This window comes from Anomaloglossus baeobatrachus, chromosome 11 (genome assembly GCF_048569485.1).
Source record: "Anomaloglossus baeobatrachus isolate aAnoBae1 chromosome 11, aAnoBae1.hap1, whole genome shotgun sequence".
Lineage (NCBI taxonomy): Eukaryota > Metazoa > Chordata > Amphibia > Anura > Aromobatidae > Anomaloglossus > Anomaloglossus baeobatrachus.
In genome coordinates, this window is record NC_134363.1 from 149,086,749 (window position 1) to 149,103,487 (window position 16,739).

The 16,739-nt window shown below is 48.5% G+C and overlaps 1 protein-coding gene across 1 annotated transcript in view; it reads left to right on the forward strand.

The window, feature by feature from the left end:
* The first annotated feature begins 2,378 nt into the window (after nucleotides 1-2,378).
* SSU72 (SSU72 homolog, RNA polymerase II CTD phosphatase) overlaps nucleotides 2,379-16,739 on the forward strand; it is a 98,203-nt gene continuing 83,842 nt past the window's right edge. Inside the window, exon 1 of the mRNA XM_075328490.1 lies at nucleotides 2,379-2,592. Within this exon, the coding sequence (XP_075184605.1) occupies nucleotides 2,513-2,592 (80 nt within the window). The 5' untranslated portion in view covers nucleotides 2,379-2,512. The remainder of the gene's footprint in view (nucleotides 2,593-16,739) is intronic.

Sequence of the window (16,739 nt, forward strand, 5' to 3'; positions counted from 1 at the left end):
TGCGCGACTCACTTCAGTTGCTGTGTGGAGCTGACAGGAGCGGCGGTGTTCTACTGCAGCTCTTGTCAGCTTCATGTAGCTGAGCTGAGAGCGTCGTGGGGTCTCTGTGGATTACATCGGACATGGATTGGTTTTTGGGGCTAAATAAAGTGGTGAAAGAGGGTGTTTGTTATTGTTTATTATTTCAAATAAAGGATTTTTTGACTGTGTGTGTTTATTTACTTTAACTTACAGGTTAATCATGGAAGGTATCTCGGGGAGACGTCTGCCATGATTAATCTAGGACTTAGTGGCAGCTATGGGTTGCTGCCATTAACTCCTTATTACCTCGATTGCCACCGCACCAGGGCAATTCGGGATGAGTCGGGTAGAGTCCCGAAACTGTCGTATCTAATGGATGCGGCAGTTCTGGGCGGCTGCTGGCTGATATTGTTAGGCTGGGGGGCTCCCCATAACGTGGAGCTCCCCATCCTGAGAATACCAGCCTTCAGCCTTGTGGCTTTACCCTGGCTGGTATCCAAATTGGGGGGGACCGCACGTCGTTTTTTTTAGAATTATTTTTTTTTTTTTTTACTGCTTGATATAGACCCGCCCACCGGCGGCTGTGATTGGTTGCAGTGAGACAGCTGTCACTCAGCGTGGGGGCGTGTCTAACTGCAACCAATCATAGGCGCCGGTGGGCGGGGAAAGCAGTGAATACGAGATTGAATAATGAGCGGCAGGCTTTTTCAAAATAGTAAAAGCCGCCGGAGCTATTTTAACAGCTGTGCAGCGCTGCGCCGGTGATCGAGGAACGGTGAGTATGAGAGAGGGGGGAGACTGACCGACAGACTGTGAGAGGGACAGACAAGACAGAGAGATTGACCGACATACACATAAAAAGAAAGAATGACCGACATCGCTAGAAAAAAGCACAAAACGTACACGGAGCATACGGAGATGCATCCGTGTCACGTACGTGTGCTGACGGACCCATAGACTTCCACTGGGTCCGTGTGTGCGTGTTCCATGCAGAAAACGGACATGCTTCCGTGAAAAACGGATACACATACGTATCACGGACCGTATGGAATAACGCACGTGTGACCTCAAACATAGCATAACATTGGTGCACGTTTGTCCGTGTCTCCGGTATATACGGAAACGGACCAAACACGCACGTGTTTCACGGATGTGTGTTTGAGGCCTTATTCTTAGTTTGGTACTGGTTTTATCAGTTTTTTCAGAGATAACAATAAAGTTTCTCTTATTTAGCAGTCAACACACACGTCATCTGAGCGTTGTCTAAATTCTTAACGGACCTGTAGATTTTCGTTGTCGATTTTGATCTGACCCTCGAATGAATGTCGGACAAGTCCCCGCAATTTTGTGCTGGCCGCTCATTCAAAAAACAAATCGGATGTGTGAACAGCGCCACAGATTATACTAAAACTCACCAAATACTGAGGTAAAAAACTCACTAAATACTCAGTGTGCACATGGCTTAGTGATGCAATTTCTATTTTGCCACGTGCACACAAAGGTTTTTTTTTACCTCAGTATTTGGTGAGTTTTTAACCTCAGTATTTGGTGTTTTTTACCTCAGTATTTGGTGTTTTTTTTACCTCAGTATTTGGTGAGTTTTTTACCTCAGTATTTGGTGAGTTTTTTACCTCAGTATTTGGTGTTTTTTTACCTCAGTATTTGGTGAGTTTTTTACCTCAGTATTTGGTGAGGCTTTTACCTCCAGTATTTAGTTTTTTAACCTCAGTATTTAGCGAGGATTTATTTTACCTCAGTATTTAGTGAGTTTTTTGTTACCTCAGTATTTGGTGAGGGTTATTTTTACCTCAGTATTTGGTGGGTTTTTTGTTACCTCAGTATTTGGTGAGGGTTATTTTTACCTCAGTATTTGGTGAGTTTTTTGTTACCTCAGTATTTGGTGAGGGTTATTTTTACCTCAGTATTTGGTGTTTTTTTTTATCTCAGTATTTAGTGAGGTTTTTACTTCAGTATTTGGTACACAAAACCAGGAGTGGGTGAAGAATACAGAAGTGGTGATGTGTTTCTATTATACTTTTCCTCTGATTGTTCCACTCCTGGTTTTCCCTTATAAATTCTGAGGTAAAACCTCACCAAATACTCAATATGTGCACGTGGACATATGAGGTAAAATGGACATCGTCAATTAAAACTACAAGTCATCCAGCTAACAAAAAAAAACAATCTATGGCTGGCTTTTGGAAGAAAATGAGGAAAATTTCCCTTAGTTTCCTCGTACCACACAGTGAGAGACTCCGACCATGACTTCCTGTCAGCAGACGTTACGCAAGCAGCGGCGCCATGATGACTCTGCCCGGTCGCCCGCCTCTCCTCACACGTCACTTCCCCGCCCGGCCGCCATTTTAGTTCCTGTGGTGTCGGAACGCAGGCGGAAGTGCCGCCATCTACTAGCAGCGGCTGCGGTCTCCTCCTTCGCTCCTCGTCGTCAGGAGGTTTTTGTGAGGGGAGATCTCGGCGTCGTGATACAACAATGCCGTCCACACCGCTCCGTGTAGCCGTGGTGTGCTCCAGCAACCAGAACCGCAGCATGGAGGCGCACAATATTCTCAGGTAATGGCGCAGCCTCCGCTTCTTCATACATGTCTGTCCTGTCCGTGTGTGTCGTGTGGAGCTGGGTGAGGTCTCCACTCAGTATGTCATGGACATACACATTATTTCATTATAGTCGCCATTTTGTTTTACAGGTTTTTAACCGAATCCTACAATTTTTATTTTTTTTCTTTATGGTCAATCAATTTGCCACTATATATATATATATATATATTTATTTTTATTCTATGTATGGCCTGGAAGGGGTTAAAATATAATTGTGTGAGGTACTGTGACTTCTCCCTGGTCTGCTGGCACCGACTGGGTCTCGTGTAGGTGGTGGTCAGCACCAAAAGATCTGTGATGGCGACAGGACTGGCGACAATGGGTTATTTATTTTTCTGTAACCTATTTTAAGTATTACGCTTAAGGGTCTTGAATTACGAGAGTCTAATGTGGGTTTTTTATTTGGGGGGGGGAGGAAGATGGACTGTAGACTTGATTCAGGGCAAATATTATTTGGACTTAATTTTGTTGCAAGTCAATCCATTTGTCTCTGAGCAACTATGTGTGATCTAGGCAAAGATGGCTGCCAGGCGAGCGAGGGCCTATGGGCGGGTGTGCGTGCCGGGCAAACATGGCTGGCAGATGAGCAAGTGCCGGGCCTAAAGATGGCTGCCAGCCGAGCGAAAGCCTATATGTGTGAGCGAGCCAGGCAGAGATGGCTGCCAGCCAAGTGAGCACTTGTGTGTAAATGAGCCGAGCAAAGATAGCTGCCAGCTGAGCAAGGGCCCTTGTGTGAGCCGTGCAAAGATGGCTGCCAGATGAGCGCGCATCTGTGTGTGTGAGCCGTGCAAAGATGGCTGCCAGATGAGCGCGCATCTGTGTGTGTGAGCCGTGCAAAGATGGCTGCCAGATGAGCGAGCATCTGTGTGTGTGAGCCGTGCAAAGATGGCTGCCAGATGAGCGAGCATCTGTGTGTGTGTGAGCCGTGCAAAGATGGCTGCCAGATGAGCGAGCATCTGTGTGTGTGAGCCGTGCAAAGATGGCTGCCAGATGAGCGAGCATCTGTGTGTGTGTGAGCCGTGCAAAGATGGCTGCCAGATGAGCGAGCATCTGTGTGTGTGTGAGCCGTGCAAAGATGGCTGCCAGATGAGCGAGCATCTGTGTGTGTGTGAGCCGTGCAAAGATGGCTGCCAGATGAGCGAGCATCTGTGTGTGTGTGAGCCGTGCAAAGATGGCTGCCAGATGAGCGAGCATCTGTGTGTGTGTGAGCCGTGCAAAGATGGCTGCCAGATGAGCGAGCATCTGTGTGTGTGTGAGCCGTGCAAAGATGGCTGCCAGATGAGCGAGCATCTGTGTGTGTGTGAGCCGTGCAAAGATGGCTGCCAGATGAGCGAGCATCTGTGTGTGTGTGAGCCGTGCAAAGATGGCTGCCAGATGAGCGAGCATCTGTGTGTGTGTGTGAGCCGTGCAAAGATGGCTGCCAGATGAGCGAGCATCTGTGTGTGTGTGAGCCGTGCAAAGATGGCTGCCAGATGAGCGAGCATCTGTGTGTGTGTGAGCCGTGCAAAGATGGCTGCCAGATGAGCGAGCATCTGTGTGTGTGTGAGCCGTGCAAAGATGGCTGCCAGATGAGCGAGCATCTGTGTGTGTGTGAGCCGTGCAAAGATGGCTGCCAGATGAGCGAGCATCTGTGTGTGTGTGAGCCGTGCAAAGATGGCTGCCAGATGAGCGAGCATCTGTGTGTGTGTGAGCCGTGCAAAGATGGCTGCCAGATGAGCGAGCATCTGTGTGTGTGTGAGCCGTGCAAAGATGGCTGCCAGATGAGCGAGCATCTGTGTGTGTGTGAGCCGTGCAAAGATGGCTGCCAGATGAGCGAGCATCTGTGTGTGTGTGAGCCGTGCAAAGATGGCTGCCAGATGAGCGAGCATCTGTGTGTGTGTGAGCCGTGCAAAGATGGCTGCCAGATGAGCGAGCATCTGTGTGTGTGTGAGCCGTGCAAAGATGGCTGCCAGATGAGCGAGCATCTGTGTGTGTGTGAGCCGTGCAAAGATGGCTGCCAGATGAGCGAGCATCTGTGTGTGTGTGAGCCGTGCAAAGATGGCTGCCAGATGAGCGAGCATCGGTGTGTGTGTGAGCCGTGCAAAGATGGCTGCCAGATGAGCGAGCATCGGTGTGTGTGTGAGCCGTGCAAAGATGGCTGCCAGATGAGCGAGCATCGGTGTGTGTGTGAGCCGTGCAAAGATGGCTGCCAGATGAGCGAGCATCGGTGTGTGTGTGAGCCGTGCAAAGATGGCTGCCAGATGAGCGAGCATCGGTGTGTGTGTGAGCCGTGCAAAGATGGCTGCCAGATGAGCGAGCATCGGTGTGTGTGTGAGCCGTGCAAAGATGGCTGCCAGATGAGCGAGCATCGGTGTGTGTGTGAGCCGTGCAAAGATGGCTGCCAGATGAGTGTGTGTGTGATTGCAAGCTGATCAAAAAATGGCTGCCAGATGAGTGAGCGCTGGTGTGTGTATGAGTTGGGTAAATATGGCTGCCATACGAGCAAGAGTGTTTGTAATCCGGGCAAAGATTGCTGCCAGCCAAGTGAGCACCTGTGTGTAAGTAAGCCGGGCAAAGATGGCTGCCAGCTTAGCGAGCGTGCGTTTGTGAGCGAGATGCGTAAAGATGGCTGCTAGATGTGCGTGAGCGAGTTGGGGAAAGATTGCTGCCAAGCGAGCGAACACCCTTGTGTCTGTGCATGCAAGCCAGGCAGAGAAGGCTGCCAGGCGAGCGAGCACCCTTGTGTTTGTGAGCGAGCCGGGCAAAGATGGCTGCCAGACGAGTGAGCGCCTGTGTGTGTGTGAGCCAGGCAAAGATGGATGCCAGATGAGCGAGTGCCTGTGTGGGAGTGCTTTCTGGGCAAATATGGCTGCCATATGAGTGCCTGTGTTTTATAAGCGAGCCGGTCAAAAATGGCTGCCAGCCCAGCAAGTGTCCCGTCTGTGAGCGAGCTGCGCAAAGACTGCTGTCAGTAGAGCGAGCATCTGTGTGAGCGAGCGGGGCAAATGTGGCTGCAAGGTGTGCGAGCTGGGCAAAGATGGCTGCCAGGGCGAGCAAGTGTGCGAGCTGGGCAAAGATGGCTGCCAGGTGAGCGAGGGCCCGTGCGTGAGAGCGAGCCAGGCAAAGATTGATGCTCCCTGGGCTGGCAGCTATGGGCCATCTGCACTGTGTGGGGGCATTACATTTATTCTGGTTCCATGGCATATTGTCGCACCACTATCTTGCCATGTGACCGAAGTCAGCATCTGGCCCTAGTGAAAACCAAATGGTACATGAGGTGCATGTGTAATTTCGTTGACTCTTATTACCTGTTTTGTTTGGTTTTTTTTTTTTGTTGAGAAAAATATTTTGGGGTCTTTTCACAGTAAAACATCTACCCTGAATATAATCTAAAGGGTATAATAATTCACCCGTCTGCCAAGAGAGCCCTTCTCGAATCCATCTGCTCGCTGTACATCCAAGAAAAATATAGGCTGGTTTGTCAGTTTTGAAATGTTGCAAAGTTAAATTTTCTTGGGGGGGGGGGGGGGGGAAAGGGGGGAGGGGGGTTGTCAAAGGATAGGAGAGTACGTATGTAGTTTGTGCTGCCAGCAACTCAATGGAATTGAGAGCAGGGAGTGAAGAACATGCGTTGTTTTTTTTTTTTTTTTAATCTATGCATTTTGAAATTCACTGGTTTCTTCATCAGGACAAATCACAATGGCTTACCCCGATAAAAGAAAAAACCAGTGGGTATGAAAACGTGTAGATGCCATTGTTTTTTTTTTTTAATATATATTTTATTATGCGCATGCACAGAATGTGGCAGAGATGAGACTCAGTAGGTCAGAACAAATTAATAATTTATCCCACACGAGTGGTGAAATTTTGACAAATGTACTACTCCAGAAAATGACTGCAGTATGACGACCGGTCCTCAGCTCCTTTTATTCAGCCTTCTTATGTATACAGCCTGCTCCTGTAGTAAGTAGTACATTGCTCTTCAGCCCCTTCTGTATACAGCCTGCTCCTGTAGTTAGTATGTTACTCCTCAGCCCCTTCTGTATAGAGAATCCTCCTGTAGTATGTTACTCCTCAGCCCCTTCTGTATACAGCCTCCTCCTCTAGTAAGTAGTACATTGCTCTTCAGCCCCTTCTGTATACAGCCTGCTCCTGTAGTTAGTATTTTATTCCTCAGCCCCTTCTGTATAGTGTCCTCCTGTAGTTAGTGCATTGCTTGTTCTGTATACAGCCTCCTCCTGTAGTTATACCTCTCCTCAGTCCCTTCTGTATACAGCTTCCTCTTGTAGTACATTACTCCTCAGCACCTTCTGTATACAGCCTTCTCCTGTAGTTAGCACACCTCTCCTTAGCCCCAGGGGTGCAGATTCTAAAGGGTACTTCTCACATAGCGAGATCGCTGCTGAGTCACGGTTTTTGTGACGCACCAGTGACCTCATTAGCGATCTCGCTGTGTGTGACACTGAGCAGCGATCTGGCCCCTGCTGTGAAATCGCTGCTCGTTACACACAGTGCTGGTTCATTTTTTGGACGTTACTCTCCCGCTGTGAAGCACACATCGCTGTGTTTGACAGCGAGAGAGCAACGATCTGAATGTGCAGGGAGCAGGCGTCTGGCAGCCTGCGGTAAGCTGTAACCAAGGTAAATATCGGGTAACCAACCGAAGCCTTTTGCTTGCTTACCCGATATTTACCTTGGTTACTAGCGTCCGTTGCTCTCGCGCTGTCAGTGCCTGCTCCCTGCAAAAGTAGCCGGAGTACACATCGGGTAAATAAGCAAAGCGGTTTGCTTATTAACCCGATGTGTACCCTGGCTAGGAGTGCAGGGAGCCAGCGCTAAGCGGTGTGCGCTGGTAACCAAGGTAAATATCGGGTAACCAAGCGCTTGGTTACCTGATATTTACCTTAGTTACCAAGCGCAGCATCGCTTCCACGTGTCGCTGGGGGCTGGTCACTGGTCGCTGGTGACATCTGCCTGATTGAAAGCTCACCAGTGACCATGTAGCGACGCACCAGCGATACTGACCAGGTCAGATCGCTGGTGGGATCGCTGGAGCGTCGCTAAAGTGTGACGGTACCCTAAGGCTATGTGCCCACGGGACTCTGTACCTGCGGATTTTGCTGTGGAAAACCTGCGGATTTATCTGTATTTTCTACATAAATCCGCAGGTTTTAGCAAGTACAGACACTCCATGTTATCCTATGGGACATGGGGAGTGTGTCAGTGCTGCGGTATGTGCGGCTGCGGAATATGTCCCACAGCCGCATGTAACTGCATGTCAATTATTCCTGTGGAATTTCTGCGGAATTCCCGGCCCTCCACTATTGCGATAGAGGCCAGGACTTCCGCAGGTAAGTCGCACAAATGTCCACAGGTTTACTGCAGGTATTTCTCTGGAATCCCGCAGCAATGTATTGCTGCGGATTTCGGGGAGCTGTTGCGGGAAACCTGCGGATATATCTGCAGGGACAAGGTCCTGTGGGCACATAGCCTAAAGGCCCAGTCACACTAAACAACTTACCAGCGATCCCAACAACGATACAACCTGATAGGGATCGCTGGTAAGTTGCTAGGAGGTCGCTAGTGGGATGTCACACTAAGCGACGCTCCAGCGATCCCACCAGCAACCTGACCTGGCAGGGATCGCTGGAGCGTCTCTACACGGGTTGCTGGTGAGCTTGTCACACAGGCAGATCTTACCAGCAACCCGTGACCAGCCCCCAGCGCCGCGTGGAAGCGATGCTGCGCTTGGTAACTAAGGTAAATATCGGGTAACCAACCCGAAATTTACCTTGGTTACCAGCGCACACCGCTTAGCGCTGGCTCCCTGCACACCTAGCCACAGTACACATGGGGTTAATTACCCGATGTGTAGTCTGCTACGTGTGCAGGCAGCAGGAGCCGGCTTCTGCGGACGCTGGTAACCACAGTAAACATCGGGTAACCAAGAAGCCCTTACCTTGGTTACCCGATATTTACCTTCGTTACCAGCGTCCGCCGCTCTCACGCTGTCAGTGCCGGCTCCTGTTCTCTGCACACGTAGCCACAGTACACATCGGGTTAATTACCTGATGTGTACTGTGGCTACGTGTGTAGAGAACAGGAGCCGGCACTGACAGCGTGAGAGCGGCGGACGCTGGTAACGAAGGTAAATATCGGGTAACCAAGGTAAGGGCTTCTTGGTTACCCGATGTTTACTGTGGTTACCAGCGTCCGCAGAAGCCGGCTCACTGAACATTTAGTTGTTGCTCTGTCGCTGTCGCACACAGCGATGTGTGCTTCACAGCGGGAGAGCAACAACTAAAAAATGGCCCAGGACATTCAGCAGCAACCGGCGACCTCACAGCAGGGGCCAGGTTGTTGCTGGATGTCACACACAGCAACATCGTTAGCAACATCGCTGCTACGTCACAAAAGTTGTTCCTTAGCAGCGACGTTGCTTAGTGTGACGTGGCCTTAAGGCTAGTTTCACACTTGTGTTGGACGGGATCCGTAGCATTGCGTTGTGTGACGCATGCAACGGATGCGTTGCATATAGTGGCACAACGGATGCTACGGATCGTACAAAATAACGCAATCCGTTATAGGTTTTTTTTCCCTTGACTTTACACATCTGGGCATGCGCAGTTGTGTAAAGACGGATGCATTAACGGAATCCGTCAAATGACGCATTCTAACGGAATCCGTCACCATAGGCGTCCATTATAAAAACGGATTCCTGCAGGTTGCGTTTTTTGACACTCCGCCAAGCGCAGAAAAACGTTACATGCTGCGTTCCATCCGCCCGACGCAGCGTCAAAATAACGACGCTGCGTCGTCCAGCGGATGCAACGCAGACACTTGCGTTACAGTGCGTCGTCCATACAAGTCTATGGAGAATAGCGCAGTGCGTTAACGGACTGCGCTATTCTCCATAGTGACGGAATGCGCTGAACGCAAGTGTAAAACTAGCCTAAGACTCCGACTCCTAGCGATCAACAGGGCTTTTAAGAAGCTGTAACATATCAAATGTTTAGTTGCCCTTTTAAAGGGAACCTGTCATCAGAAATTTTGCACTAAACCTAAAAGTTCCCCCTCTGCAGCTCCTGGGCTGCATTCTAGCAATGTTCCTGTTTATGTGCCCCCTTTCTGACCAAAATAAAGACTTTATAAAGTGGCACCTTTTTGTATTCAGATCTTGATAATGGTACACGGGGGCGGGCTCTCTGGTGTCCGTTAGTCTGCCTCCTGTCGCTTTAGGCCGTCCCCCATCACGCAGTTTTAAAGAGGTGACGTGAGGTAAGCTGGCCAGCGCTTGCGCAGAAAGGTGGAGGCGGCGATGAAAGCGTGACCACGAGATTATGGGTGGGTACTTGCTGATGACATTCACAGCGCTGCCCATAATCTCCCGCATGCGCAACACGTCACCAGCGGTCACACTGTGCACATTGCACAGTCCCACGAGAGTGGCACGGCGCATGCACGAGATTATGGGAGGCGCTGTGATTGTCATCAGCAAGTACCCACCCATAATCTCGTAGTCACGCTTTCATCGCCGCCTCCACCTTTCTGCGCAAGCGCTTGCCAGCTTACCTCACGTCACCTCTTTGAAATTGCGCGATGGGGGACGGCCTAAATCGACAGGAGGCAGACTAACGGACACCAGAGAGCCCGCCCCCGTGTACCATTATCAAGATCTGAATACAAAAAGGTGCCACTTTATAAAATCTTTATTTTGGTCAGAAAGGGGGCACATAAACAGGAACATTGCTAGAATGCAGCCCAGGAGCTGCAGAGGGAAAATCTTTTAGGCCTAAGCCATATGGCGAGAAAAACAGTGCGAGTGGAGTGCGATAAAACATCGCATTCCCCTCGGACCAATTCTAGCCTGTGTGTCAGCACACATGGGCGATTATTTTCTCAGCCCTAATCGGACTGAGAAAACAATCGCAGCATGCTGCGATTGTAAGCTGAGTCTCTTTCTCTCGCACCCATTCAAGTGAATGGGGCGAGAGAAAAATCGCACTGCACTCGCGGTACACCGGTGTACTGCTAGTGCAGTGCGAGAATGGCAATAGCTGGCTATGCAGGAGAGAGGGAGAGAAATCCCTCCCTCCCCTCCTGAGTGCCGGCCCGCCCCCCGCAGCTGAGGTCTGCTCACACGAACGGACCTCAGTTGCAAGGACACACGCATGACACTCGGCTCTGCTGTACTGCCAGCACGAGCCGAGTGTCATGCAAGGGGATCGCAGTAGTCCCCGTGTGGCCCCAGCCTTAGGTTTAGTGCAAAATTTCTGATGACGGGTTTCCTTTAAATTGTCACTATTTCAAAAAGATAAAAGTGCCAGATGTCACTCATGGTCGTCTTGCAGTCTGGGCATTTTGTGCAGTGAACAAATGACTAGCCTGGGAATTCTGGTGCTGGTTGCCTGATGTTGGCAACACCATGTAGCACTCTGACATGACTGTTTCAGTGATTATGTCTTTTCTTTGGGAAATATAAGGCCTTGTGCGCACTAGGTGTTTTTGCTGCGTTTTTATCGGCGTTTTTTACCGCGTCTTTGTGCTGAAAACGCAGTGACATTGCTTCCCCAGCAATGTCTGAGTTTTCATTTTTGCTGTCCGCGCACAGCGGTTTTTTGTAGCTGCGTTTTTGTGGAGACCACAAAAACGCAGCATGTCAATTATTTCTGCGTTTTTTCACTGCGGTTTTCACCCATTGAGTTCAATGAGATGTTCAAAAACGCAATGAAAAACGCATATAGCTGCGTTTCTATGACTAAAAACGCAGCTATAAACGCAAGGGGTGGTTACTATAGTGACATGTACAGGAAGAGGATTCCTTCTGTTGGTAAACACAGAAGCATGAATCCTCCCGGTACCGTCACCGCTACTTCCACAACCCGCCCGGTGCCATGTCTGCTCCCGTGTGGCGCCATGTCTGGGCGGGAGGTGGAGGCAGCGGCGAAAACAAAAGTGAACAGTAGAAAAAAAAATGTCATACTCACCTGTCTGCAGGGTCCCGGTGCCATGTCAGCTCCCAGCTCCTCTCCCGGTACCGCCGCTCCGGCTGTGTGCAGTGTCCCCGGGCACGTACGATGCCTGCAGGACCTGGCGATGGATCACCTGATGCAGTCACCTGACGCATCAGCTTATCGTAATTCTCGCAGTGTCGCCGGCTTTTTAGCGCCCGGCCGGCTTAACTTATCAGCTGATCCTGCCGTCAGGAGACTGCATCAGCTGATTACCGGCAGCTCCTGCAGCGATGGGACAGGATCAGACTCTCATCCGATCGCTCCAGGAGCTGCCGGTAATAAACACGGACGTGACTCGTTTTTTTTGGTTTTTTTTTCTACTGATGCATCAGCTGATGTGTGATGTGATTCACGTCCTTGATCCTGACATCATCTGATCGCTTTGCCTTCTAGCAAACCGATCAGATGATATTGGATCCGGATTGGACGGCGCGGGACCCTTGACCCAGGATTACTGCAGAGGGAGGTTCTTTATTTCAATAAAGATGGAGTCACTAATTGTGTGGTGGTTTATTTCTAATAAAAATATTTTTCTGTGTTTTTTTTTATCTTTACTAGAAATTCATGGTGGCCATGTCTAATATTGGCGTGACATCATGAATTTCGGGCTTAGGGCCAGCTGACAATATACAGCTAGCCCTAACCCTATTATTACCCAGCAAGCCACCCAACATCAGGGCAGCTGTAAGAGTTAGATACAGCGCCAGAAGATGGCGCTTCTATGAAAGCGCCATTTTCTGGGGTGGCTGCGGACTGCAATTTTCAGCGGGGGTGCCCAGAAAGCATGGGCACCCTGTACTGCGGATTCCAATGCAGAGCTGCCTAGTTGTACCTGGCTGCACTCAAAAATTGGGTGAAGACCACGTCATTTTTTTTATATATATATATATATTTCTTGAAATTCATGAAATTAAAAAAAAGGGGCTTCCCTATATTTTTGATTGCCAGGCGGGTACAAATAGGCAGCTGGGGGTTGGGGGCAGCCCGTACCTGCCTGCTGTACCTGGCTAGCAGGGCTGTGGAGTCGGTAAGCCAAACCTTCGACTCCGACTCCTCAAATTCTCTTGCACCGACTCCGACTCCGGCTCCGACTCCGGCTCCGACTCCGACTCCTACATATATTGCTTATAGTTAGGTGAAAAATTTATTGTAGTACATGAATATGTGTATGTGAACATCAGACATTTAATAATTTTTATGATACAATAATCAAGATATTTGGATAGAACATAAAATATATTTATTGGAATACAACTTTAGAACACAAAAAACTGTAATAAATTGTAAATATGTAATACACTATGTAATATACAGTAGATTACATATATATCTTGTGTGTGTGTATATACACTGTATATATATATATATTATATATATTACATATTTACAATTTATTAGTTTTTTTGTGTTCTAAAGTTGTATTCCAATAAATATTTTATGTTCTATCCAAATCTTGATTATTGTATCATAAAAACAATTAAATGTCTGATGTTCACATTGTACTACAATAAATTTTTCACTTAAATAGAAGCATTATACTAAATGTTGTTATTTAGTAAAATATTCAGCACATTCTGCATTGCACTCCTGTCCCCAATTTATTATATATTTTAGGAGTCGGAGTCGGTGCATTTTATACCGACTCCGACTCCACCAAAATGAGCTCCGACTCCGACTCCACGACTCCGACTCCACAGCCCTGATTAAAAACGCAGTGAGCAAAAAACGCACCAAAACGTGGTAACAACGCATGCGTTTTTGCCGCGGGTGCGTTTTTAAGACAAAAACGCAGCGTGAAAAAAACGCCTAGTGCGCACATACCTTGACAGTGTTTAGCATCTGACTGTGTCAGTTGTTTTAGCTTTCATAAACAGAAGGAAAATGTTTGATGTGGCTGAATGGTAATACTGGTATATTCCATCAGACATGTAGTGGTAGTAAAGTACAGGATAGACTGCCACAATTTTTGTTCTTGGTGTACTTGTGTATTATACTGTGAAAGCTACCACCATGTACCACAGTCAAGGGGGTATTCCCAGAATTCAACATTATACTATGGGTATTTCCATAGGGTAACTTATGGTGCATTTACTAAAGCAGATTATCAGTGAAATTATTTTTCACTGTGAGGCTCATTTTTCAATTATCTGCTAGTTTAGAAATGATTCACTTTCTGAATGAGCAAAACGATTATTCGTTGGGTGATAGTTTATGCTGGCAAAAAAAATCGTGTTATCGACAGCACATCACAATTGTACAGGATGATGTGCTGCCAATAGCACAATTGTGTAAGGACATAATTGTATTAGCAATTGTTCTGTCTGTATAGTTATGTCATGTGTAAACAAGCGCCAATTGACTTGTGTATAGTCTATCTTTCTTCTAGAATATGCTCACACTTTCACCCCCACCCCCTCCTGCAAACCAGTGTAAATGGTAGCGTCCTGTGTTCTCCAGTATCCAGCACAGTTAGTTCTCTTCTGGGTCACACGGTGCTGGGTGTGACCCGGCAGTGGCTTGTATATTGTAAGCCTATGGTACGTCAGAAAGAGGACTATATGGTGCATTTACAGGCCAACATCAGCATGTCTGAATATACTATTACTTACTGCTGGAGTCTGATGGGACACTCGGTAATGCCAAAAACGGGGCGGTGCATTGCCTCACCACCATTGGAGCTAAGGTGCGTAAGGAGAGAGTACAGTTTTCGACTGTGAGGGTTTTTTTTGTTTGTTGAAAAGGAGACCTTAATGTCCCAAAGTTGACGGTTGTTTTCCATCTTGTTTTTGGTTGTTGAACCTTTCAACATATATTATGCAGTCAGAGCTTTAAGTCCATGCAGTCATTCCATAGATTTGTTGAACATGTAAATGGCTATTCCCATCCCAGCTTCTTATGGTAGCCAGGAATAACATCCAGCTGTGACCACTGGAGGTGGTTACAGAAATGGCCACATGGGCGTAAGCTATGCGGTTTCCGTAGCTCTTTAGGCTATGTGCGCACGTTGCGTACTAGCCCTGCAGATATTTCTGCAGCGATCTGAAGAGCACATGTGCGCTTTAGATCGCTGCAGAAATGTCCGTAGTGAGCGCCGATTCCATGCGCTCTGCCTGCAGCTCCTCCCATAGACAGAGCAGGAGCTGCCGGCAAAGCGCAGGAAAGAAGTGACATGTCACTTCTTTTTGCGCAGCGCTTCGGCAGTAGCCGAAGCGCTGCGCTCTGAGACGCCACGTGCGCACAGCCCCTGCACAATCTCCATAAACTGTGCAGGGGACGCAGGACGCATGCAGTTACGCTGCGCTGCAAAGCGCAGCGTAACTGCATGAATTTACGCAACGTGCGCACATAGCCTTATATAAATGTATGTAAGTTACAGAAATGTATCGTAATAGCTTGGCGCCTCCTGGCAGTTTCTGTAGCGCCGCCTGCATGAAAGACTGAGATGGTATATTTATATGTTCAATAGTATGGTTCTTTATGTTCCTATAGTAAAGAAAAGTTTTCACAGTGTAGTGTTGCTGATGCCCATTGTACAAAAGCTTATTCTGTGTTAGCAATACTTGTTGAATAATATTTTTGAATGTTAAAGCAATGACTGTCTTCGTTGTTTAACCCATTCATGACCTTGGATGTACTGGTATGTCTAAGGTCATATCCCTGTCTTTGATGCGGGCTCGCACAAAAAGCCCACACTTTAATCTGCATATATCTGCTGATCTAGTCAGCCAACTTGCCTCTAAAGGCCGCTTTACACACTGCGATATCGGTACAGATATCGCCAGCCTGCGTACCCGCCCCCATCGGTTGTGCGACACAGGCAAATCGCTGCCCGTGTCGCACAACATCGCCCGGACCAGTCACACTACTTACCTTCCCTGCGACGTCGCTGTGACCGGCGAACCGCCTCCTTTCTAAGGGGGCGTTCGTTCAGCGTCACAGCAGCGTCACTGAACCGCTGCCCAATAGAAGCGGAGGGGCGGAGATGAGCGGGATGAACATCCCGCCCACCTCCTTCCTTCTGCATTGTGGCCGGGAGGCAGGTAAGGAGAGCTTCCTCGTTCCTGCGGTGTCACACGGAGCGATGTGTGCTGCTGCAGGAGCGAGGAAAAACTTCGTTACTGCTGCAGTAACGATATTTGAGAATGGACCCCCATGTCAACGATGAGCGATTTTGCACGTTTTTGCGACGATGCAAAATCGCTCATAGGTTTCACATGCAACGGCATTGCTACAGCGGCCAGATGTGCGTCACAAAATCCGTGACACCAACGAGATCGCTGTAGCGATCTTGTATCGTAGCGTGTAAAGCCCGCTTTAGGCTATGTGCCCACGTTGCGTTCTGTCCCTGCAGAAATTTCTGCAGCGGTTTGAACAGCACACGTGGGCTTCAAATCGCTGCAGAAACAGTCCGGCATGAAAGAAGTGACATGTTGCTTTTTAGAACGCAGCGCTTCGGCAGTAGCCAAAGCGCTGCGTTCTAATACGCCATGTGGGCGTGGATTAGGCACAATCTTCATAGATTGTGCTGGGGGCGCAGGACGCATGCGGTTACGCTGCAGTGCAGATCACAGCGTAACTGCATGAAAATACGCTATGTGGGCGCACAGCCTAAGGCTAAGGCACCGCTGATAGCACGACTCACTTCAGTTGCTGCGTCGAGCTCACAGCGAGTGGTCATGCTCTATGGCTGTGAGTGTCAGATGTAGCAGAGCTGGAAGCGTCCTGGGACCTCGTGTGGATTACGTCAGACCTAGAGGGTTGTGTTGGGGTAATAAAGTGGTAAGAGGTTTTTTTTTTGTGTTTCCCCCCTTTCAAATAAAATTTTTTTTCAGTGTTTGTGTTTTACATTCACTTACAGTTTAGTGATGGAGGGGTGTCTCATTGACATCTGCCATCACTAAACTAGGACTTAGTGGCAGCTATGGGCTGCCATTCACTCATTATTACCCCGATTGCTACCGCACCAAGGCATTTGGGATGAGCTTGGTAAAGTCTCGGGAATGTCGCATTTAATGGATTTGGCAATTCCGGGCGGCTACTGGCTGATTTTTAGTCTGGGGGAGATCCCAATAATGTGTGTTGCCCCAGTCTGAGAATACCAGCTCTCAG